This window comes from Bactrocera dorsalis, chromosome 2, assembly GCF_023373825.1.
Source record: "Bactrocera dorsalis isolate Fly_Bdor chromosome 2, ASM2337382v1, whole genome shotgun sequence".
In the NCBI taxonomy this organism is placed as follows: domain Eukaryota; kingdom Metazoa; phylum Arthropoda; class Insecta; order Diptera; family Tephritidae; genus Bactrocera; species Bactrocera dorsalis.
Window position 1 is genome coordinate 56,103,828 of NC_064304.1, and position 27,177 is coordinate 56,131,004.

General features: G+C 40.0%; 1 protein-coding gene across 11 annotated transcripts in view; it reads left to right on the forward strand.

Moving 5' to 3' along the window:
* LOC105233704 (uncharacterized) overlaps nt 1-27,177 on the forward strand; it is a 746,688-nt gene that overhangs the window by 5,466 nt on the left and 714,045 nt on the right. For 3 of the 11 annotated variants that reach the window (XM_049447978.1, XM_049447977.1, XM_049447976.1), the window contains exon 1: nt 3,236-4,305. The exons of 2 other annotated variants lie outside the window; for them this stretch is intronic. In XM_049447978.1, coding sequence (XP_049303935.1) covers nt 3,429-4,305 — 877 coding nt within the window. In that variant the 5' untranslated portion in view covers nt 3,236-3,428. Of the gene's footprint in view, nt 1-3,230; nt 4,306-27,177 lie in introns of those variants that run through there. 6 more of the 11 variants (XM_049447973.1, XM_049447982.1, XM_049447983.1 and 3 more) reach the window with 5 other exon arrangements.

The following is a 27,177-nucleotide window of genomic DNA, read 5'->3' on the forward strand; positions in this document are numbered from 1 at the left end:
TTTTTCACCAATTATACTTTATTCAAGTACAAGTAGAACGGACATGCGTTGCTGTGACTATGGTATACATTAACTACTATCATAAGCAACTGTTCAATATAATGAAAATACTTTCACGAATAAATAATACGTTATTTCCGATATCAAAATAAAGGGAAGTTCATTTCAGATTTAATTTTGAAAATAAATTTTGGAAATCTAAACTGAAAACTGATTTTTTGGTATTGATACTTACTGAAAGACAGGGCAAAATTTCAACCAATGGGAAGAAGACTGATTTTCTGCAACAATACCATTTATCCATTAAAATTCTCAGTCATAATTAGTGCTTCAATATTACTTCCAGTGATGCTTTTGATTATCAAACTTCTTTTTTTCACCGACACCACCGTAAAGTTTATCATTGCCATTAACATCTTGCCTCGTTCTGTCATTGCTTTGACAGATTGTTGAAGTTTGATTGTTTTTCTGAGAATTTCGGAATTTTACTCAAAAATTTAATTACGACGATCGCCAGTGGTCGAATTTGAACAAAATGTGAACAAAATCTAAAGAAAATTGTAGAAAAAAATTTACAAAATAAATTAAAAAAATCATTTGTTCTGTATCTGGTTTTGGCTTAATTCTTTCTTTAATAAGCACTCGAATCAAATCGCCCAATTTTAATTTGAAGTTATATATGACCACGTATGCACCTGCGAAAGAATGTCAAGATCATAAGTGATGAATTGTTTGAATGAAATACCGATGAAGTCTCGAAGTGATGCTTCATTTTGAAATTTTTTCAACTAAGAAATTATTTTGTCTTCTGCTGTGTTCATTTGTTCTTCACGTTGTATCGGAAAGTTATTGGCATGGGAATCAGCAATTTCGAAGAACAGTACCTTCTTCTGAATAAATTCAATAGTATTGCATTGATCCTTCAACCAAAGTCTCCATTTGGGGATGTAAAAGGATGGGCCAATGACCCCAAAGCAGAATCTAATATATGATACTAGCTGACCCGGCGAACTTCGCCCCGCCCAATTTTTATTTTTTTTTTGGACGTCATAGACTCGTATAACTTTACCACAAATAATATAAACTTCAAACAACGCATTTTCATTTAATGTTTTTAATGTTTGTAGCGCCATCTACTGTAACATACCGCACTAAATACCGCTCTTAGCGCCACCAACTGGTGGATAGCTCTTTGCTAATAATAAACAAATAATTTGCAATAAATAAATAATGCGACTATAAGGAGAGTTATAAACTATCCTATCTTTCAAGTTGGACCAAACTGCACACAGTGTTAAAAATTTCATTAAAATCGGTTCAGTAGTTTAAGAGTCCATCGCAAACAAACAATGTGACACGTGATTTTTATATATTAAGATATGCTTAACCACACCGTTTGTTTTTTGAAAATATATCAAAATTCACTTAAATGGTGGTTCAGCATCTACAGTCGTAAATACATATAACAGAAAAATCAGATCGAGTGGCATCATTATATCTTCGTATATCTGTTTAACGATTCATAATAATTGCCATACGAATCTGTTTCTGTGCATTGAATACTCTGTCACAATGTTCCATCATTGTATGAAATGAACGAATAAATTGATTAATTCTATCTCATTCAACAGAAATTGTCTGATTAACAGCATCGCAGGTTTTATTTGATTGCTCTTTCATCTTGCATATTGAACAATCGTATCGGCATCGTAAAATTACAACTGGGCATTATTTGGCTTACAACCAATTGCTGTGATCATGGGTCCTAATCTGTGATAAAATATGTTGTGAAATTTGAAATCATAAATTCCTCTTAAAACTGTGTCAGAAATATTCCGAAATGACCATATCAAAGGCCAAAATGTAGCTTCGAATATTGTCGAAACAGTTTGGGGACTTTTTCTATATTTCTATCAAATTTGATGTGAGACCGTCATATCACGAAGCAAAAAAGCTTAGCTAAACAATGCCTGCAAACAAAGTTCATGGAATCAATATGAAAGCGATCCAAAAAGAAACTCGCCAATAATAAATAAAATCATGGGATACCGTCAAAAAATCCTTTCTCGAATTTAAGTGTTGTTGATGTTGATTCAATTAACTAATTATCCTTAGAAAACAATTGTAAATAATTTAACTATCAAACAATGCACTTGAAATTTACCTAAGCATTTCTAACTCAACAAAATATAATAAACGTTGTCAATTAATTTTCGTTAAAATTTGCAACAAACCAACCGCATGTAACGAAAACGGGAAAAATCAATCACTTCTTTTTCGTTGTGGTTGTTGATATTGTCGATTCCACCAACTACATAAAATTGATCTTCAAAAATTTGTTTCAAAAATTAACTGACACACAATACACTTGAAATTAATCTAACAGTTTCTAACTTAACAAAATAAAACGAATGATATCAAAGGTTATTTCCACTTCAATGCGTTTTTTTTCAGAAACAATACTTGAAATTTACTGTAAATTATGAATGGAAAGAACATCCACAAATTCGCGTAAACGATACATAATTAGCCGATATATGTATGTGTTTGCAAATTATACACAATTAAGTATATAAAACTTTTTTTTAAAATCCCTACTACAGGACCCGTCCACGCTTCACTGTGGCTGATACATAGATAAAACTACTATTACCATCTATATGATTTCTATTAGTTGATGAGATATAGCATTTTTGTGAAGCAACTTGTGTTAGTTTACAAAAAAATGGATTATAAAGCATTTTGTGTGTTAATAAAATACTGCTTTTTTGGGGAAAATACTATTGAATTTGGGCTCAGTGAACTCCACCCTTGAAAAAATATTTGCTAAGCTGGAAACATGCGAAATCTTATGGGCAGGATGTGTCCAAATTGCCTATAATTTTATGCCATGGCAGTTCGACTTGAATTTCGGCTATAGTGCGTTGAATTACGAGTATATCTTCAATCTCCTTGAGTGCTACTGGTTGATTGAAATGATCTTGGCGACCATTTGAACCCTTTCTCAAAATGTTCATTTTCACTTTTTCGGGATGAAATTTCGTTTCCTGAACCACACGAGGATTTAATCACCCCAATAGTGACACTTTTGTTTGTTGACGAAAACATTAAGCCAGAAAGAGAGTTTGGTTTGACGTAATCATTTTGGACAATTTCCTAGCGTCGTACCAAAGTAAAATGTGACATATTAAAATTTCAAAAGTTACTGAATACAGAATTTGAAACAAATCCATAAACAAACATGGCCAAAAAGAGCCGTCAAAATCATTTCATCCCTATTGGTAGACGCTATACATTATTTGTTATGCCTACCGTTGTTATTGGATACATTAATCTACACCAACATTTTACAAAGAAACTGGTGTACATGTAGTATTGACTAGACAGTCATAGAAATATAGTGAATTTATGAAAACTTATAAAATAAAATGTCAAGGATAAAACCGCTTTGTGTAACGGAAGGACTCCGGGATCTTATGAAAAATCTTACAAAGGAAATATTAAAGAAAAAACCTCTAAATATTTATGAGTTTTCGGCGAATTATTTTGAGTCTATGATTGAAGAACAAGAAGTATATAATAAGCACCAAAACTTTGAAGCAATTCTAAATTATGAAACTACAATAATAAAAATCAGCACTGTTTCACTACAACCACAAGTTCCTCTTTCTCTTCTTCATGGTATAGTTCCGGAAAAGTTATTTGAGCTTATAAAAGAGTTCATCAAAGCTGTTTTACGTACAAATCCAGACAACATTTTCGAATTCGCTGTCCAATATTTCAATCAATTAAAAGAACAACATTATGGGACAAATTGTTTAGTAGAATATGGTTCGTACGAAAATTACCTTAAAACTACTCAGGAGTTTTCAACCTATACAGATGAAAAATGTACTTGTGGTCGATTTCTTACTCAAAGGCAGAGGAAGGAAAAAGTTCAATCCGATCTTAATGACCCTAGAAATTCCAGTGAGATAAGACATTTAGATTTATCAACATTCAATACAATCAATAATCAAGAATTTAAAACTGTAAAGTTAATAGGTAAAAATAATACTAAAATTATTTGCGAGTTAGATATGTATATGCAGAAAAAGTACATATCTGCTATTGTTATTATTCAACGTTTCTTCCGTCATATTTTAAGACTGCGAAAACCTGAAACACGTATTATAAAAGAAATAGTTGCTAAAGAGATAGGCGAGCCATCCAACACTAAAGTTTCTCTAGGGCTAACCTATAGAGATACATCGAGCTGCAACAATGAAAACTTCAGAGATACAAACTTACCAAAGGCAAATAAAGGTATGTATATACTCATTCAGTCGCATTAAATTATGTTGTTAATAAGCAAGTTCACCCAATTGATTTTTCATTTTTCACCAATTATACTTTGTTCAAGTACAAGTAGAACGGACATGCGTTGCTGTGACTATGGTATACATTAACTACTATCATAAGCAACTGTTCAATATAATGAAAATACTTTCACGAATAAATAATACGTTATTTCCGATATCAAAATAAAGGGAAGTTCATTTCAGATTTAATTTTGAAAATAAATTTTGGAAATCTAAACTGAAAACTGATTTTTTGGTATTGATACTTACTGAAAGACAGGGCAAAATTTCAACCAATGGGAAGAAGACTGATTTTCTGCAACAATACCATTTATCCATTAAAATTCTCAGTCATAATTAGTGCTTCAATATTACTTCCAGTGATGCTTTTGATTATCAAACGTCTTTTTTTCACCGACACCACCGAAAAGTTTATCATTGCCATTAACATCTTGCCTCGTTCTGTCATTGCTTTGACAGATTGTTGAAGTTTGATTGTTTTTCTGAGAATTCGGAATTTTACTCAAAAATTTAATTACGAGGATCGCCAGTGGTCGAATTTGAACAAAATGTGAACAAAATCTAAAGAAAATTGTAGAAAACAATTTACAAAATAAATTAAAAAAATCATTTGTTCTGTATCTGGTTTTGGCTTAATTCTTTCTTTAATAAGCACTCGAATCAAATCTCCCAATTTTAATTTGAAGTTATATATGACCATGTATGCACCAGCGAAAGAATGTCAAGATCATAAGTGATGAATTGTTTGAATGAAATACCGATGAAGTTTCGAAGTGATGCTTAATTTTGAAATCTTTTCAACTAAGAAATTATTTTGTCTTCTGCTGTGTTCATTTGTTCTTCATGTGGTATCGGTAAGTTATTGGCATAGGAATCAGCAATTTCGAAGAACAGTACCTTCTTCTGAATAAATTCAATAGTATTGCATTGATCCTTCAACCAAAATCTCCATTTGGGGATGTAAAAGGATAGGTCAATGACCCCAAAGCAGAATCTAATATATGATATACGCTTAACCACACCGTTTTTTTTTTGAAAATATATATATATTAAAATTTTCTTAAATGGTAGTGCAAAAATAAATCAATGGCGAGCGGATGAGTGGATGTTTAGATCAAACGAAGTGAAGTATAATAAAGGGTGATTTTTTAAGAGCTTGATAACTTTTTTAAAAAAAAAAACGCATAAAATTTGCAAAATCTCATCGGTTCTTTATTTGAAACGTTAGATTGGTTCATGACATTTACTTTTTGAAGATAATTTCATTTAAATGTTGACCGCGGCTGCGTCTTAGGTGGTCCATTCGGAAAGTCCAATTTTGGGCAACTTTTTCGAGCATTTCGGCCGGAATAGCCCGAATTTCTTCGGAAATGTTGTCTTCCAAAGCTGGAATAGTTGCTGGCTTATTTCTGTAGACTTTAGACTTGACGTAGCCCCACAAAAAATAGTCTAAAGGCGTTAAATCGCATGATCTTGGTGGCCAACTTACGGGTCCATTTCTTGAGATGAATTGTTGTCCGAAGTTTTCCCTCAAAATGGCCATAGAATCGCGAGCTGTGTGGCATGTAGCGCCATCTTGTTGAAACCACATGTCAACCAAGTTCAGTTCTTCCATTTTTGGCAACAAAAAGTTTGTTAGCATCGAACGATAGCGATCGCCATTCACCGTAACGTTGCGTCCAACAGCATCTTTGAAAAAATACGGTCCAATGATTCCACCAGCGTACAAACCACACCAAACAGTGCATTTTTCGGGATGCATGGGCAGTTCTTGAACGGCTTCTGGTTGCTCTTCACCCCAAATGCGGAAATTTTGCTTATTTACGTAGCCATTCAACCAGAAATGAGCCTCATCGCTGAACAAAATTTGTCGATAAAAAAGAAAAGAACCGAACACTGATTTTGGTAATAAAATTCAATGATTTGCAAGCGTTGCTCGTTAGTAAGTCTATTCATGATGAAATGTCAAAGCATACTGAGCATCTTTCTCTTTGACACCATGTCTGAAATCCCACGTGATCTGTCAAATACTAATGCATGAAAATCCTAACCTCAAAAAAATCACCCGTTATTACAATTGCAGTATGGATACGTATCGAGTAAAGTTAGCGGGCGGTGCCAGGTGATGACGACGTCGAATGCTTTTTATTAGTGAGGTGGGACAAGCACGGCGCGAGTATGTATTGTGCTAGTGATGATTTGGTGGGCAGTGTTAAGGTGTGCTATTAATTTCCCATGTGCAATGGTGTATTTGGAGGGAGAGTTTTCATTAAAAATTAAACATCCTGGGTCCCCATTTTTCTTATATATGCATTTCATTGCATGTGTTTCGCCGTACTCTTGGTGTATTAGCCGAGAGCCCGGCAATACTAGCTGTAAGAAGCGATTTTGGTTTTAATTGAATTACGTATTTTATGTACATAAGTACTTGTGCCTGAGGTAGAAATTTGCGTGTTTAGTTGATTTTGAAATTGGTTTTACTACTTGGTATTGTATTTGCAACTTTGTTTATTATTTACCTTTTCTGTTTTGTGGGCAATTGTTTGTATTTTATTTTTTTTTTTGTCTCAGATATGGCCAGATTGAGTACTCCTTAGCCCTGGGGTTAGGACCGTAAAATTAAAAGGCTGTTGTGAGAGGGTGGCCCTGAATGCAGAACGCATTCAGCAACACACCCAATGAAAGGACATAACAAGCCTCGGACCTGGAATGACGGGTCCCTTAATTTGGAAGGTGCCGCTGCCCAGCTGGTTGAATGAAGGCTAATGTCACCGTCGTCCAAGAAGTGCGATGGACGGGACAAGGTCTGAAACGAGTAGGTCCTTGTGGCATTTACTACGGTGCCCATATACAAGAGCGCAAGTTTGGTGTGGGACTCGTTGTAGGAGAGAGACTCCGTCGCCGAGTACTATTATTCACTCCGGTGAATAAACGTCTAGCCACAATCCGCATCAAAACGAGGTTCTTCAACATATCGCTGATTTGCGCCAACGCCCCGATGGAAGAGAAGGACGATGTGACCAAAGATGCCTTTTATGAGTGCTTGGAGCGCACTTATGAGAGATGCCCCCGCCACGATGTCAAAATTGTGCTTGGCGACTTCAACGCCAGGCTGGGCAAAGAAGGTATCTTTGGCACGACGGTCAGTAAAATTAGCCTCCACGAGGAAACATCTCTAAATGAATTGAGCCTGATCGACTTCGTCGGGGCCCGAAATATGGTTATCTGTAGTACTAGATCTCAGCATAAGAAGATTCAACAAGCTACCTCGCTGTCTCTGGATCGAAACACCATCAACCAGATCGATCATGTTGTGATAGACGGAAGACACGTCTCCAGTGTTTTAGATGTGCGTGCGCTCCGAGGTCCTAACATCAACTCGGACCACTATCTTGTTACAGCCAAGATTCGCACCCGCCTCTGTGCAGCAAAAACCGCACGCCAATAAACACAAGGAAGGTTCGACGTCGAGAAGCTGCAATCACAACAGATAGCCGAACGATTTTCTACTCGGCTTGCAATCCTGCTCTCTGAGAGCACTCGTCAACAACTCGGTATAAGGGAACTGTGGAACGGCATTTCAAACTCCTTACGTACAGCTGCAACCGATACCATTAGTTTTCGGAAAGTGCAAAAGAACAGCTGGTACGACGAGGAGTGCCGTGTCGCAGCGGAGAGAAAACAGTCTGCCTTCCTCGCAACGTTACGATCGACCACAACAAGTGCGGGATGGGATATATACCGAGAGTTGAAGAGGGAAGCGAGACGCATTTGCAGACAGAAAAAGAAAGAGGCCGAAATGCGTGAGTACGAAGAGTTTGATAAGCTGGCCGACGGGGGTAATGCTCGAAAATTCTACGAAAAAATGCGGCGGCTTACAGAAGGTTTCAAGACCGGAGCATACTCTAGTAGAACCCCGAAAGGTGATCTAGTCACCGATGCCCAAAGCATACTTAAATTATGGAGGGAACACTTCTCCAGAATGCAGAATGGCAGCGAACGCACAACGCCAGGAGAAGGCGAACCCGATTCCTAATCGATGACGATAGAGCAGACGTTCCATTGCCCGACCATGAGGAAGTTCGAAGCAATTACCCATCTGAAGAACAACAAAGTAGCGGGAGCCAATGGATGGAGCTATTCAAACACGTCGGCGAAAAAGTGATAAGGAGCATGCATCGGTTTTTTTGTAAAATATGGTCGGACGTAAGCAAGCTCAACGATTGGAATTTAAGTGTGCTCTGCCCCTTCCACAAAAAGGGAGACCCCACAATCTGCGCCAACTACCGTGGGATCAGCCTCCTTAATTTCGCGTGCCCACCGTCAACAAACTGATTGGACCTTATCAGGGTGGTTTTAGATCTGGAAATTCAGCAACCGACCAGATATTCACCATGCGCCAAATCTTGGAAAAGACCCGTGAAAGGAGAATCGACACACACCACCTCTTCGTCGATTTCAAAGCTGCTTTCGACAGCACGGAAAGGAGCTGCCTCTATGCCGCGATGTCTGAATTTGGTATCCCCGCAAAACTAATACGGCTGTGTAAACTGACGTTGAGCAATAATAAAAGCTCCGTCAGGATCGGGAAGGACCTCTCCGAGCCGTTCGATACCAAACGAGATTTCAGACATGGCGACTCCCGATCGTGGGACTTCTTCAACCTGCTGCTGGAGAAAATAATTCGAGCTGCAGAACTTAATCGAGTGTACAACTGCTGGCGTATGCCGATGATATTGACGTCATCAGCCTCAACATCCGCGCCGTTAGTTCTGCTTTCTCGAGGCTGGACAAGGAAGCAAAGTAAATGGGTCAGGCAGTGAACGAGGGCAAGACGAAATAGCTCCTGTCATCAAACAAACAGTCATCGCACTCGCGACTCGGCACTCACGTCTCTGTTGACAGCCATAACTTTGAAGATGTACATAGTTTCGTGTATTTGAGAACCAGTACCCGCCGCGGGAAGCAGAGGAAGAGGAAGACCTCCACTCCGTTGGAAGGACCAAGTGGAGAAGGACCTAGCTACGCTTGGAATATCCAATTGGCGCCACGTAGCGAAAAGAAGAAACGACTAGCGCGCTGTTGTTAACCCGGCTATAAAAGCGTAAGCGGTGTCTACGCCAATTAATATGAAGAATTTTGGCTTCTTCTTCTTCAAGATTTTTGTTTGTTATTTGGGAATTTTTCCTAATTTCCTTAATTGTGAGTAAGGTATTTGTGGCATTATCCTCAAATTTAGTTGGTATGGTGGTAACTGGTTCTGTCACTAGTCCACCTAGAATCCAACTGAATATAGTGTTTTGCGCTAGAAGGGTGCTTGAAATTTTCTCCACACCTTTACATATTAATTCCGGTATTAGGTCTCTGCGTAATGTAATATCTTTTTTTTTTTTTTTTTTTTTTTTTTTATAGTAGGGGGAAGCATCGAAAGCCGAAGTGCGGAACTTTAATCCGTTAAACCTAACCTACTCCCACCTCAGGACGCTCCCACGGAACCACCGGCTAGGTATTACTTCGTGGGAGGGACTAGACATTTAAGTCTCCTCTATTGCGCGGACTAACGGACGCCTCGTCTGTTGAAAAGATCTCAGCTTGGTCATTATGAACGCTGACGCTTCGCTGACAGCTTTCCATTTATCAGTCGACTGACACATGAGTGTCGTTAAATTATCAACCGTAAAACTACCACCGAGTGTGGTTTTTAGATTTTCCCTTGTATTCGAAAATCGAGGGCAATAAAATAGAACATGTTCAGAGTCTTCTATATACTCTGTACACGTCGGACAGTTCGGACTAATGTCATTGTGGAATCTGAAAAGGTAGCTTCTAAAGCAACCATGTCCGCTAAGTATTTGGGTCAGATAGAAATCTAAATCCCCATGTCGTCTGTCTATCCACGAGTGGATGTCCGGTATAAGTCGATGGGTCCAGCGCCCTTTGGATGAGGAATTCCACCGCTCCTGCCACTTTCTAGTGCTCTTGTTTCTCTCCTCTGTCCTCGCCGAGACAGTTTTAGGCGTTGATAATTGATACAAACGCTCGAGTTCATCTCCCTGGATGTCAATGGGCGGCATGCTGGCTAACACTTCAGCAGCATCGGTTGATATAGTCCGGAAAGCACTTATTACCCGGATTGCAGAGAGTCTATGCACTGCAATTAGTTGTTTAGCATACGCTTTTATATCCATTGCCTGTATCCATACTGGTGCCGCATACAGTATTACGGAACTCATTGCCTTCGCTATTAAGAATCGCCGGCTGGAACGCACACAGCCTCTATTGGTCATCATTCTCGATAGGGCATTATAAATTTTGTTTGCCTTGGCGGAAGAATAATCCAAGTGCTCTTTAAATTTTAATTTGGAATCTAATATTACTCCCAGATACTTCAATTGCGGCTGCGAAGTAATCTTGCATTCCCCAATGGTGAGCTCTATTCGCTCTTCTATCTTCCTAGTGCTTATCAGTAAAACTTCTGTTTTTTCCTCCGCCAGTTTCAGACTCATAGAAGAGAACCATTGACGTAGATTATTTATGCACTTATTGCATTTATCTCTCAGGTCGGCTAATTGTTTGGCGACTGCTACCACCATGAGGTCGTCCGCATAAGCTACTAGTTTCACGTCTGTTGGTTGCTGTCTTCTTAGCACCCCGTCATACATAAGGTTCCATAATAGTGGGCCTAACACTGAGCCTTGGGGTACTCCACTCGTGATAGAGTAGCTCTTGGTGCCTTCATCCGTATCAAAAAACAGCTTTCTGTTTTTAAAGTAACTCGTTATAATATTTATGAGGTAATCAGGGGCCCGTACTGCATCCAGGGCATTGATTATGTCTGCCCAATTCGCCCAGTTGAAGGCATTCTTGACATTCAGGGTAATCAGCGCGCAGTACTTTTTTGTGCCACCTTTCCATCTTTTGCCACTTACTGCACATTTCGCAATATCGACGACTTCTCGTAGTGCGTCTATAGTGGATCTCTTTTTTATGAAGCCGTATTGTCTCTCTGATAATCCGCCGGCTTTTTGGATTGCTAATTCCAAGCGGTTTCTTACAATGCTTTCGTACACTTTCCCAATCGTGTCGAGCATGCAAAGAGGTCGATAAGATGAAGGTTCTTCTGGTGGCTTTTTTGGTTTCGGGAGTAGAACCAGGCGCTGTATCTTCCACGGATCGGGGAACACCTCTTCTAATATACACGCATTGTACATGTTAACAAATAAACTGGGTCTAAGAGTTATGGCTTCTTTAAGGGCTCTATTTGGTATACCATCTATTCCGGGCGCTTTAGAGTTTTTGATTTTTTTCGCAATAGCCAATAGTTCGTCTTCTGTGACTAATAGGGGTGGCTCCGTAGCTTCGTTTCTTCTAATATAGGAAATAGATGCATGTGTAGGGAATAACGCTTCTACAACCTTTTTCATAAATGATGCGTTCTTAGGTTGCTGCGACTTATTTTTGAATTTCGACATACAAATTTTGTATGCCGATCCCCAGGGGTCTATGTTCGCTTCTTCACATAGCTTTTCGAAACAGGATCTCTTACTACGGATAATGGCTGACTTCAGGAGCTTTTTTTGGCATTTAAATGCTTCTCTGAGGCGGATTTCGTTTTCCCCTCCCTGGTTTCGCTGTGCGCGACGTCTAGCTGAGTGACAGAGCTTCCTCAGCTTGGCAATTTCGTCGCTCCACCAGTATACCGGCTTTCGGTTGCTATTGTATCTCGTCCTGCGCATAGTTGCGTCGCATGCTGCAACTAGTTCCTTCTGCACAGCGGATACTAAGTGGGTGGCGTCTTCGCCTGGTGCCTTTGCCGCACTCCAGACGCTCTCAAAGACATCGGTATCAAATTCCTTTTCACGCCAACTACGTTTTCGAGAGGGGTTTCTGGTAGACAGTTCCCTTTCTTGGGAGAACGACACTTCAGCGAGTATAGCCATATGGTCGCTATTTGTGTAAATATCTGATACCTCCCACTTGATATGTCTGCTAAGCGTGTCGTTAGCAAACATTAGGTCTATTATAGAACCTTTATTACCCTTTTGAAACGTATTTTTTGTGCCATTGTTTAGAATCGTGAGGTTTGTTTGACTCAAAAATTCTAGAATGAGGCGACCACGGTGATTTGTCATTCTGCTACCCCAAGCAGTAGACCATGCGTTAAAGTCACCCGCTATTATTATTGGCGATTTGTTTCTGGCCTCTAGAGACAGCTCCAGGAGAAAATCTTCAAATTCTCTAATTGTTGCGCTAGGACGAGCATAGCAGCTTACAAAATATATACCTTGTATCTTCGCCCATGTAAAGCCATTATAAGCTTCTTTGGAGCGGGATGAGAAAGCATGTTCTTTGCAGGCCCATATTGCTGCCTTGCCACTTTTATCTTTACACCAAGAGTTTTCCGAACACTGTCTATATGGCTCGCTTAGTAAGGCGATATCTATGTTCTCTTCTTGAACTGTTCGTTTTAGCAGATCTTGTGCTGCAGCGCAGTGATTAAGGTTTAGCTGTAACAACCTCATTTTTTCGTTGTTTTCATCATTTCTTCGTACTTCGGACAAGTCGTACTTAAGACGGAGTGCTCTCCTTTGCAAAGCATGCAACTCGGGGCATTTTTGCACACTTTTGCTACATGTCCTGCAGCTCCGCAACGTGTACAGAGCGCTGACCGATCAGTCTGACTGACACATTTGTGTGCCATATGACCCAGTTGAAAGCACCTGAAACATCGGGTAATGGGTGAGTATTCTCTAAGACGACAGACAGACCACCCTATCTTCACTTTGCCCAGTTTTAGTGCAGCTTTAGCGTCTTGAGCGCGCAGACAAATAAGAGCTATTTGTGTGCCACTTCGGGTTTTCCTCATATTTTTGACGCTGGATTTCTCCAGGTTTTGGAACCCACACTCTTTTTTTAGTGCCTCGCAGACTTCTTCCGGTGTTGTAATTTCGTCCAAGTCCTTACACACTATTGTAACATTGTGGGTTTTTGGCTGTATCAGCGCCATTTCACCCACCGCTCCTTCTAAGACGGTTTTAAATGATTCGGCTCTCTTCTCTGCCTGATTTTTCAACTCGATGAGTAGGTCTCCTTTCATCGTCTTCCGTATGTAGGTCACATTTGACCCCAACTCTTCAAGTCCGCTGTCGCTTTTTATCTTACGAAGAATATCAGCATAAGACGCACCCTCTTTTTTAGTTATAATGATGGCGTCCGGTTTCATTCTAATTTTCTTCTGGGTCGGTTTCTTCCTTTTCACAACGTCCACCCATTTTTCACCTGCGCCATGTTGACCCGTAATATTTTCCTGTATTACTTTTGTGGGCTCACTGGTCATTTGTTGCACCTTCTCAGTGGCTTTTTTCGGTTTTTTCGTTGGGGGTAGGTCACCCGATGCTTCACGCAGCCGCTTTGGGGTATTCATCTCTTTAAAAATATGAGATAGCTGGGTTGCTTTCTTTGACCAGCTTCCTTTGACCAGCCATCATATTTTCCAACTCTTTAATTCTACAACCCAGCTTGTTAAAATGGTCGGAAGTATCATTATTTAGTGAATTCTCTTCACTTCTGCTTACTCGGTCAGCAGTTTCATCACTAATTGTTGATCCAGCAGCAGTGGATTCCTCATTTCCGCCGTTAGGAGGCGTTCTCAAAATTTTAGAATTCCTCCGAAAAGGATTCTCGGGTGTACGCCCCATACTATTCTCAGAGGCTATACCTCAATGAGAAAATAGTCTGGGTACACCAGTCAATCTGTATGTTCAGTCCCTACCGCCACAACCCTACTTATATTTTCAATGGTTGGCAACGCCTAACCCAAAGGCAAAACGAAAAGAAGGGAGAAAACGAAAACGGAGAACAGCTGATTAATCAAAACAAAACGGCAGATTAAAAAAAAAATATTTGCACGTTTTGATGTGATTTGCTGTTAGCAGGGGAAATGAAAAAAGAAATTAAAACTAAAAAATTTGCAAATTTGCCACGAAAAAGGACAGGTATGTTCAAATAAATTTTTGTTTAAAACAAATTGGACTTATCTTTTTCTCTAGGCTTATTATCCACTTGAATCCTCCGGATTTCCGGTAAATGCTAAGGCAGAATCTAGTGTGCTGTCACTTGAAAACTAGGATTATTCCGTGAATCCCACGAGCGTAATGTAATATCTATGTGAGATGGTGTGTTGCAGATGGGATCTGCTAGCTTTTGGTGCAAAAGCTTGGAAGCATGTTACAAAGTTGCAGTAAGAGTATAGCTTCTGCTTTAATTCACTCATACGCGTGGGGAGAAATTGAGATAATGGGGCAGATTTTTTTTAGTTTTGGATTACTGTTCCGCCCATTACCGTAATTTCAGTGTTTGGTAGTTTTGTTTGCAGTTTTAGACTTTTGTGTGCGTTATGCGCTATGCATGACCGCTGTAATCCTTGATCTATTAAGACTGAGATTGAAAAGTTCTTCTCAGTGCTCGATGGAGACGACTGCAGTAGGTAGTATCCTATTTTGTATTTCGCTGTGTAGCGTTTGAGATTTTTGTACCTTTAAGCAACATGGTGTCTTTTGACATTTTTTACGATTTTGGTTTCCGCAATTTGCTTTTGCAATTAAACCCGTGCTTCTTCTTGAATGGTGTCTTTTGTGACAATATAAGCAATTAAATTTGGTGTTATTACCTCAATGAAGTTTTATTCGATACCTTACCGCTCGTGAGGGCAATGAGCGAGTTGCATCGAGGGGGAATTATTTCATTCTTATTTTTATTTTGTATTTTCATTGCTTATAAACTATTTTAGAAATCTTATCTTACAGGCATACAAAGAACAAACCGTGCACACACCTTTCGTAAAATTTTTATTTTTTGTTTTTATTGCTTATAAACTATTTTAGGAATCTTATCTTACAAGCATACAAAGACACACTTTCCGTAAACCCGAATGTTCGGCCAAAATGCGATAAATCGATGTTTTGGTGATGATGATGTTCAATTCCATTTCTATGAATTTCAATGATGATTTCGGCTGATTTTTGACGAATTCACGCACAGTTTCGATGGAATTTCCGGTGATCACAGATTTTGATTGACCCATATGTTGATCGTCATTTATGTCCTCACGACCACTTTGAAAACATTGAAACCACTCGTACACTCTGCTACGGTATAGGTTATCATCGCCATAAACTTGTTTCATCAACTGAAACGTTTCGGTAAAAGTTTTACCAATTTTAAAACAAAATTTAATGTTGGCTCTTTGTTTGAAGCTCATTTTAGCACCGATAACACAAACATACTGACACTTAAAACACGATAACTTCACTTCCAATCAGTCAAATGTCTGGACAATGGATAAAGATAGCAGATTCTGACGCACAAGAACACTCCTTATATATTGCAGCAGATTGTTTAGCTACATGAAATGGTGGGGAGTTAGATGGCGGATGATCAGTGAGTCAGCACGAGACTGTGACAGCGTACGCACGTGTGGCATCAGACTACGCAGCGAGTTTATCCTCTGGCTAGTCTTGGTACCCTGACTTGTGAACGCCGTCTGTTAAGGGTGAGCTTGGTAGTGAGTTTATCCTCTGACCAACTCAACCTTTAACATCGCGGTCGCTAACGCAGTCTTCCGTGATCCGGAATTTTTACGCGGCAAGTGATTAAAAGGACCTCTCCAGCGTAGCAGAGGAGCGTAAGCGTGTACACCGGTACAGCGTTAGTGAAGCCTACACGAGCGTCGGCAGAAGTAGCCGAGCGCAGTCGTCATAGCACGCGAGTGTGAACGTGTATAGCAGGGCAGCGTTAGTGAAGCCCACACGAGCGTCGGCAGAAGTAGCCGGGCGCAGTCGTCATAGCAGAGGAGCGTCAACGCACGTCGAAGGACATCGTCAGCGAAGCCTACGCGAGCGCCGGCAGAAGTAGCAGAGCGTGATCATCGTGGTACGGGGTAGCAAGTCGTCTAGCACCCAGGAGCGCAGCAGAGTGGGAAACGGTATTGCCCTAACGGGGCACACCGAACCGTTACCCTAACAGCGCCGTCCTCGGGGACGACAGTACAACGCAGGAGACGAGTTTGTAACTTAAATTAATATATGATATAGGTTACATATTAATATAAGTTAAGTTGAAATAAAGTACGATTCGCAGAAGAGCCCCAACATTTACAAATTTATTGTAACGAACCCTGGACACGGCGAATATACCTCAGGAATTATACTTGTAAGAAGCAGGGGCAGCAAAAAGCTTCGTTACAGTATGTATAATTCAATCTATGTGTGTGTGTATAGGACTGATTTTCTTCCGTCGCGAATGTACTTCGGAGCGTGCGCGCATCAACTGGATTCGGTAGAAGGAGTTCGTAGCTAATGAATGAGCGGCTGGTTAGTTGCCTCTGAACGCCTGGAGGGTAAGAACCAGCATTTTCCGGCAACGTACTTCTGGGAGTGGTGCAAGCCGAAAACGCGGCGTTCGTTAGAGGAGACGTACGCGATTATATTCTGTGGCACACGCTGCGTCTCCTCGCCCTAAAAAGGGAGGAATGAGCAAATCCAAAGTGAAAACGATGCTCATTGTCTGTTTAGACATAAAAGGCATCGTCCACCATGAATTTTTCCACTCTGGACAAACTGTCAACGCCGAGTTTTACGTGGAAGCCCTTAAGTCAAACGAACGGCCAATCGGGTCAGACAAGACATAGCAGCCGATTGGAAGTTGCACCACAACAACGCCCTGGCTAATACCGTCTTGTGAACAGCTACCTAACCAAAACCAGCATCACAACGCTTCCGCAGCCGCCCCACATACCACAAGTGGCCCCCCAGGACTTTTTTGTTTCGCTGCTTGTAAAGGCCGTTGAAAGGCAAGCATTTTGAGACGGCAGAGGGGATCCAAGCAGCATGCACCTTGGCTCTCAATTGTAACAATTGGTTCAATAAATTTTTTTAAATCGACTCAGTTCTATTACGTTTCGCCCAAACCCAGTATGAACATAATATATAAATAATCAGGGTGACGGGAAAAGTTGAAATCTGTTTGACATTCTGTCTGTCCGTCCGTCCGTCCGCCCGTCCATGCAAGCTGTAACTTGAGTGGAAATTGAGATATTTTAGTGAAATGAATTGGTATGCAGGTTTTTTTTTAAAAGATGGGCGTAATAGGGCAACTGCCGCGTCCACAAATCGCCATTAACCAAAAACCTTTAAAATGCCAAAACCACTCACTGAATAAAGAAATAAAACTTTTGGATCGCTTTATAAAGAAGCACCTGTGGGGAAAAAATTTTCAAAAAGTGGGCGTGGTCCCACCCTCTAATAATTTTAATGCGTATACCTCCTAAACCACCAAAGCTACAGCAACCAAAGTCGCCCAGCGCGAATATTACAAGAGCTCCTACCAATAGTTTGAAAATGGTTGAAAGCCCCGTTCACTCCACATATAACAATACTACTACTAAAAGCTCTAGAAGTCAATAACTAAATGCGCCAGAAACGTAAAAATTGGACGCCGGGATGATATAACAAAGCCTTATAGGTACCGTCAGAATCTCAGGACCCGACTGACCTTCTTCTTCATAATTGGCGTAGACACCGCTTACGCGATTATAGCCGAGTTAACAACCGCGCGCCAGTCGTTTCTTCTTTTCGCTACATGACGCCAATTGGATATTCCAAGCGAAGCCAGGTCCTTGGTCCTTCCAACGGAGTAGAGGTCTTCCTCTTCTTCTAGAAGGACTATAAATCTTTCGCAGAACTTTTCTCTCGAAAACTTGCAAAGTCGACTCATTCGTTGTTAACATCGTCCAAGCCTCTGCACCATATAGCATGGCGGGAATTATGAGCGACTTATAGAGTTTGGTTTTCGTTTGTCGAGAGTGGACTTTGCTTCTCAATTGCCTACTCAGTCCGAAGTAGCACCTGTTGGCAAGAGTTATCCTGCGTTGGATTTCTAGGCTGACATTGTTGGTGGAGTTTACGCTAGTTCCAAGATAGACGAAATTATCTACAACTTCAAAGTTATAACTGTCAACAGTTACGTGAGAGCTAAGTCGCGAGCGCGACGACTGTTTGTTTGATGACAGGAGGTATTTTGTCTTGCCCTCGTTCACTGCCAGACCCATTTGTTTTGCTCCTTTGTCCAGTCTGGAGAAAGCAGAACTAACGGCGCGAGTGTTGAGGCCGATGATATCAATATGGTACCTTCTCTATTTAGTTTTGCAGCTCGCACTATTTTCTCCAGAAGCAGGTTGAAGAAGTCGCACGATAGGGAATCGCCTTGTCTGAAACCTCGTTTGGTATCGAACGGCTCGGAGAGGTCCTTCCCGATTCTTACGGAGCTTTTGGTATTGTTCAACGTCAGTTTACACAGCCGGGGATACCAAATTCAGACATCGCGGCATAAAGGCAACTCCTTTCCGTGCTGTCGAAAGCAGCTTTGGAATCGACGAAGAGGTGGTGTATGTCGATTCTCCTTTCACGGGTCTTTTCCAAGATTTTTCGCATGGTGAATATCTGGTAGGTTGTTGATTAGCCAGGTCTAAAGCCGTACTGATAAAGTCCAATCAGTTTGTTGACGGTTTTAATCTTTCACACAATATGCTCGATAGAACCTTATATCGCTTATCCCACGGTAGTTGGCGCAGATTGTGGGGTCTCCTTGTTTATGGATTGGGCAGAGCACACTCAAATTTCAATCGTTGAGCATGCTTTCGTCCAACCATATTTTACAAAAAATTGCTATTCGAACCTCTTCATGGTCGGACAATGGTACGTCTGCCCCATCGTCATCGATTTTGGAATCGGGTTCGCCTTCTCTTGGCGTTGTGCGCTCACTGCCTTTCAGCAAGCTGGAGAAGTGTTTCCTCCATAATTTAAGTATGTTCTGGGCATCGGTGACTAGATCCCCTTTGGGGGTTCTACAAGAGTATGCTCCGGTCTTGAAACCTTCTAGAAACCGCCGCATTTTTTTGTAGAATTTTCGAGAATTATCCCTGTCGGCCAGCTTATCAAGCTCTTCATACTCACGCATTTCGGCCTCTTTCTTTTTCTGTCTGCAAATGCGTCTCGCTTCCCTCTTCAACTCTCGGTATCTATCTCATCCCGCACGTGTTGTGGTCGATCGTAACGTTGCGAGTTAGGCAGTCTGTTTTCTCTCCGCTGCGACGCGGCACTCCTCGTCGTACCGGCTGTTATTTTGAACTTTCCGAAAACCAATGGTTTCGGTTGCAGCTGTACGTAAGGTGTTTGAAATGCCGTTCCACAGTTCCCTTATACCGAGTTGTTGACGAGTGCTCTCAGAGAGCAGGAGTGCAAGCCGAGTAGAAAATCGTTCGGCTATCTGTTGTGATTGCAGCTTCTCGACGTCGAACCTCCCTTGTGTTTGTTGGCGTGTGGTTTTTGCTGCACAGAGACGGGTGCGAATCTTGGCTGTAACAAGATAGTGGTCCGAATCGATGTTAGGACCTCGGAGCGCACGCACATCTAAAAGACTGGAGACGTTTCTTCCGTTTATCACAACATGATCGATCTGGTTGGTAGTTTTTCGATCCGGAGACAGCCAGGTAGCTTGATGAATCTTCTTATGCTGGAATCTAGTACTACAGATAACCATATTTCGGACCCCAGTGAAGTCGACAGCCTCAACCCATTTGGGGATGTTTCCACGTGGAGGCTGAATTTACTAACCGTAGTGCCGAAGATACCGTCTTTGCCCACCCTGGCGTTAAAGTCACCAAGCACGATTTTGACATCGTGGCGGGGCATCTCTGCCCTCCAAGCACTCATAAAAGGCATCTTTGGTCACATCATCCTTCTCTTCCGTCGGGGCGTGGGCGCAAATCAGCGATATGTTGAAGAACCTCACTTTGATCCGGATTGGGGCTAGACGTTAATTCACCGGGGTGAATGATAGTACTCGGCGACGGAGTCTCTCTCCCACCACGAGTCCCACACCAAACTTGCGCTCCTTTATATGGCCACTGTAGTAAATGCCACAAGGACCTACTGACCGATTTCGACAAAATGTAGTGCGTCATATTACTATATCACGTTGTGAAAATGAGCGTAATCGGACAACAACCACGCTTACTTTCCATATAGCACAATTTTAAATTCCATTTGATTCTGTCACTTTGTAGTACAAAAATCAAGAAGCAATTAACATAACAAGAGTAAACTTTGCACGAATAATGCCTTTAGTATATGCTATTTTACGACCAAAAATTGTTCAAGTCCCTAGCTACCGAATATTCAGACTCCAGTACCTATCGTTGACTTTAGGTCAAAAATATCGGTGAATGTTTGAGATATATAATTGAAATTCAGCGATAGTTCTTCTCTGACAATGGTAAGTTTGTACATTAAAAATGGGTTGAATCGGACAAATATCCCTCATATACCTAACATAACGATAATCGAAATTTCGGATGACTTTGTACCGCATATATTGCCCAATATGTGAGCTATCTCAATGAGAATGTCTTGACTTTCCCCCATATAACTAATATCAGGATTTTCGAACATCCGGCTGACTTTACTCTTTTTGATTGGGTTTTTAGTATGTGACATGTTAATGTTATGTGGTATTGGGAAAAATAGATAAAATCTGGTCGATTTTAGTATTGTTTCTTTCTGAATTTTAGGCAAGTTTATTAGTGCGTTACTTGTTTATGACCAAAATTCTTTCCCTTTCGTATCTTGCTTTTAGAGTTTCCCAAGACAAATTGAAATTAACGTCATTTAATGCGAACTGTTTGACTATTACGCCTACATGACTTTTTGATTTGAATCGAAGGTATTACAATTTTTGTGCATTTGATAATTTGAATAATACGGCTGTTAACATGTTCCGGTATTTCTTCATAACCTCCATGAAATGTTTCTGTGTCACATGCGTGTACTTGCCTCTTGAGTTTGTATTTGTGGTATTTGTGACAGCTCTACTCTCGGTAGTGGAGTAAGTACAATTGCTTGCATTAACTTTAGTTGATCGATGATTATAGCTTTTGTACATTAATATTGGTCTAAGCAAATTTCCTATATTGTGTAAGCCGAAGATTTTTGTGGTAGAATCTACAATGGCGTCATGAGCTTCTTGGAGGCGAGTCCAACAATTTTTAAGATTTTGGTGTTTTATTTCTAGTAACGAACCAGAGTTTTCTAAAATCGGTAAAGATGCAAATCTAGTACAGTATCTTATTAGACTGCCACTTTCAGAAATGAATGTAGCAAGCGTGTAGCTCCTGTATGTGTATTTTGTTTTATGTCGCCATTAATCATTTATGATATGTTATGTAATAAAATATGTGTAAAAGAATGGACTTTTTCTCAGCATATGCTTTTATATGTAGTGATAAATGGTAATTGATACCGAATACTCTTTTTATTAAGTAATTGTTTTGGTATTACGGGTAAAATTGAATCGTTGAAGAGATCAATGTGCTAATAAACATACTTACTATATGGACTTTGGATAGATGTACATATGTATAGTTATATATATGTAGAGTTATATATAATCGTATTGTTTTATTGTGTTTTCGTTTCAATAATAATTTTCTATTACTAAAATAATCAATGTTATTTTACCGTACTGTTTAATTATTTAATATGCCTTAAATACCCAGATCACCATTTTATGAAAATTATTTAAAATTTATTAATTTTATATATAGTATATAAGTGTAGTGTAGGGAATAAAGTCGAAGGCAGAATTTATGCCAAATTTTTATACATAATATTAATGTATATTTACGCGACGAAAAGAGAGCGGGAAAACGAATTCGTTAAAACAGATATTTTGTATGAATTATTATAAATATGTACTTGTAAATAAACAATTTAATATTGACCTCTAATCTATATATGTATATACTATAAAAGAAAGTCGTGTTAGTTACACTATTTATAATTCAAGAACGGCTGGAACGATTTGGCTGAAAAATGGTGAGGATTAGAACCAGTGGAAGAAAATCATAAGCATTTATTCAAAATTCATGAAAGAAGAAGAATGAACGGAATCGATGAAGTATATTCGTACAATTTCAAACTGATCCTTCCTAAAAAATAATAAAATTGCTAAATGGAATGGTAGAATAGAACTGCAACCTAATCCGCAGTGCAATGGATTAAAACTGGATCGGTAATCATTCGATGAATATTATACCACGTACATCCCAAAAGACTGATTCCATAACCATGCCAGCCCTTTTCACGCTTGAGAACCGGTTCACAATAAGCACTCCCTTAGGCTGACTGTCGATTGGTCCCTGGTGCACAGCCCACACACAGTTTGCGAAGGAAGTGCATCTGAACTCTGGAAGCTCCTCTCAAATAAGACGTTTCGGAGTAATGTTGGTCACCGACAACACCATTTTGAGAAAAACGCGTTTAAAGTTTTAGAGTGAAACCAAATTTTAAAATTGGTTAAAACTGAGTTATTTCTGATAGCAGAACCTTTAAACGTTGCACATACATATGTACATACTTATACATTTACTTAAAAGAAAAGAAAAGAGCAATATATTTTCAATTCACCGTGCTATTGGCTTCGGCTGTCAATATATAGTGCCTTTCGAAGGACCATGAATAAATGTGTATCCATTGTATTCACTTTTCACTGATTCGCTGACTCACTAAGACGATATTACTATTCTCACGTGATTACAGCGAGTTAATAACGACGTGCCAATCATTTCTTCTTCCAGCAATTTGAGGCCAATTCGAGATACCAAGTGCAGCCACCTTTCTCTCGAAAACTCGTAATGTCGACACATCAGACGTTGTCACGGTCTGCACCATATAGCAGGACGAGAATAATGAGTGACCTGTAGAGTTTGGTCTTTCTTCGTTGCAAGAAGACTTTACTCAATTCCCTACTTAGTCCTAAAAATCACCTGTTGGCAAAAGATATTCTGCGTTGGATTTCGAGGCTGACGTTGTTGGTGTTAATGCTGGTTCCAAGATAGACGAAATTATCCACGACTTAGAAGTTATGACTGTAAACAGTGACGTCGCTAGTGCGTTGACTGTTTGTTTGTTTTGCAAATCGTCGAACATGCTTTCGTCCGACCCTATTCTAAAAAGAAGGTGATGAATGATTCTCATTAGTTCTCCGCCGCTGTTGAATAGCTCGGATGGCAATCCAACGGCCCCGTCGCTTTGTTGTTCCTCAGACGGGTAATTGCTATTCGAACTTCCTCATAGTCGAGCAATGCAATGTCTGCTCCATCGTCATCGATTGGGGAATTGGGTTCACCATCTCCTGCTGTTCACTGTCATGGAGAAGTGCTTTCTCAATAATTTGAGTATGCTCTGGGAAACGCTTACTAGGTCGCCTCTGGAGGTTCTATAAGATTATGCTCCGGACTTGAAACCTTGTGATAGTCGCAGCATCTTTTCATAGAATTTTCGACCATTACACCTATCAGTCAGCTTGTCAAGCGCTTATTTACGCATTTCGGCTTCTCTCTGTTTTTGCCTGGATATGCGCCTGCCTCCCCTCTTCAACTGTTGTGTTAAGGTCGATTGTAACGCTGCGAGGTAGGTAGATTTCTCTCCGCTGTTACACAGCACTCTTTATCGAACTAGCTGTTCTTTTGCCCTTTCATCTGTACGTAAGGAGTTTGAAATTCATGTTCCACAGTTTCTTTATTCCGAGTTGCTGACGTATGTATGCTTTCAGAAAGAAAAAATCGTTCGGCTGCCTGTTGTATTTGCAGCTTGCAGTGGTTCTAGTCGATATTAGGACCGCGGAGCGTACGCACGTCCAAAACACTGGAGACGTGTCTTCCGTTTATCACAACATTATCGATCGGGTTGATGGCATTTCGATCCGAGGACTGCCAGTTAGCTTGTTGAAAATTTCCATGCTGGAATCTACCACCAATAATGTCACACCGAATTTGCGCTCCTTAATATAGCCACCGCAGCAAGTGTAGTAAAAGGCACTTTTTGGTGGGTTCGCCTTACGAGGAGAAAAATAATAAGCCGAGCATTCCAAGTGCATGTCGTTGCAATCGTTATTCTTAACACCTTTGCAGGATCATTTATCCGAGGCTTCTTTTCTCTTCTTCTTATTCTTTTCATTGGTATGATTTTTTATGTGGCGGGTACCAAAGCTAGCGCACAAACCTGGAAAGGGATAGTTCATTTTCTTACTTTAGCTCGTCTTCAAATGGATGATTTTTGGCTACAAAAAGTGCAAAATTTTGTCCCGTTATATTAATTACGTCTTGATTTGAGTACTGGAAGGTGTATTAATCAAATGCGATTTAAAATTGTGTCATATTTTAAGTAGGCGTGGTTGTACATACAAATATGTAGTCCAATGGGCGAACCATTTTCACACTGTGACATAGGAATATGAAAAACGCCACATACTGAGTTTAGTCTAAATCAGTTTGTCGGATCTCGAGATGTGTGATTTCACTAAAAAGTGGACGGTGCCACGCCCACCATCCCAATATCACACCGTCTCGCATAAAGTCCTCTCTTACCATCTCGGAGGTAAAATTTAATGTCTACGGCGTAATTAGCAGGGCTGATAAAAATATGGTTTTGCTTGAAAAAGCTTATTTCGCTTATTTCAGACAACGGTGCTTATTTTTAGGCATATTGCCTGTTTTGCTTGTTTTTACAAGAGTTATAGATTGTTCTTGCTGAGCGCTATTGCAGCTTTTAGCTCGTTTAGCTCTTATTGCAACTCTTATTGTTGCTTTAAGCCATACAAAATTCTCTTCTTTTTTGCAATAAGGAAGTAATTGCAGAAATGAACTTTGAAATCTCCGAAATCTCCGAAAAAAAGAGTGGCAGAATTTATTTGCATTTTTATTTGCCACTTCTTGAATATGGCAACAACACCGTATTATTTGGTTTAAAACATGCCAAAAGAAAAAGAAACTAGTAGTGAATTTCTAGCAAGGATGGCACAACTATACAAAGGTGTGCTTCGTACCGATAAAACGGTACTGTTTTGTAGAGTGTGCAATTGTAAGCTAACAGCTAACAAAATATTCGGTGTAAAACAACATTTTGAAAGTGCCAAACATAAAGCGTGTGCGGAAAAACAAAATAAGAATTCTGTGCAAACATTAATGGCAGATCATGGCAATAGGGGTAATATAAATATTTTCAATATGGATTTATGCAAAATGTTTCTATCGGCAAATATTCCTATAAATAAAATAAGCCACCCAGCAGTAATAGGGTTTATGGCTAAACATACGAAGAATACAACACCCAGCCAATCAACGCTTAGGAATAAATATGTTCCTATTCTATATGACAGCTGCATTGAAAAATTGCGCCAAAAGGCAAAGAATAAATATGTTTGGATAAGTATAGATGAGACTACTGATATTGAGCAGCGATTGATTGCGAATGCTATATTTGGAGTGTTGGATGATAGTGCAGAAGAAAGAGGCAAATCCTATTTATTAAACGTAACAGAAGTTGAAAGAGCAAGTAGCATGGCTGGATTTTTAAACGATTCGCTTCAAATATTATGGCCAGGAAGTGAGTGCTTACTGTGTTTCTTTCATACAAATTATTACAATTTTATTTTTAGGAATTGAATATGAAAAACTCCTTCTTGTGGTAACAGATGCTGCCGCTTACATGCTCGCTGCAAGTGTACCAACTACTTTTTTCTGCAGAAATTGAACTATTTTGAATAAAAAAAGGATGAACAGGCAATGCCTCTAGTTTTTGTATATTGAGCTAAGGGAGGTTTTGACGATCCAATATAAATATCTTGGCTAATCATCCAAGCAAAATATGCAGCTAATAGCTGTCTATTGAAATAAAAGACACTTTATTTATCTTTGTGTCTAAAACATCGAGTGAAAACTGTTCTAGCTCCAAAGTCTCCACTGACTTTACTGCTTTTAGATTAGTGATGGTAAAAGGTGATCCATTTCGAAGGCTTCTACTTTTCTAAAGAAAAATCATAGAAACTCCAGATTTAATGTGGAGTGTTGATTATGAGGCGAAATAAAATTTTTCGGCATTTAATTTAATTTTTGAAGAATACTTCTTTGATTACGTCTCAGATGGTCCATCCGTTGAGTCCAGTTTTCGATTACTCGTTCGAGCATTTCGACTGGTAACTGGCGAAAGATTTGCGTTTTTCTTCAAGGCCTGATTAGGAGCGAAATTGGCCACACAGACTTTAGACTTTACATATCCCCATAGGAAGAACATTAAAGGTGTGATATCACACGATCTTGGTGGTCAAACGATCGTCCCAATTTTCTGCTCACGGAAGAGTTCTCACCGAAGTGTTTTCTCAATAAATCCAGTGATTGATGCGCCGTCTTGTTGAAACCAAATGTTGCCGAGATCGCGAGCTTCAATTTCAGGCATAAAAAAATCGGTTGGTTATCATGGCGTGATAAGGGCCGCCATTGACCGACACCATTTTTAAAGTAATATTGTCCGATGATTTACCGGACCACAAACCGCACCAAACCATTGTATTTTCTGGATGAAATAACAGCTCTAAAATCTCTTCAGGTTACTCTTCGTCCCAAAAGCGGCAATTTTGCTTGTTTGCATACCCATTGAGCCAAAAATAAGCCTCATCGCTGATCAATGGCTCGAAGCCGTCGAATCTTCATGGACCTATTCAACCATCAAGCCGTCTGTCCGAACGGCTCTTCGCGGTCTTCGTACACACTCTATATTTTCTTTAATGCATGGTCGGACGAATATTATCCAATAATGAATGCTGGGTCTCAAGATAGATGATGGGGTTGTGATTAATACGCTCAGTAGCCTGATTTTGTTGACCATAAGTTGAGCGATGCGCACGAAAGGGTCAGGGTACGATT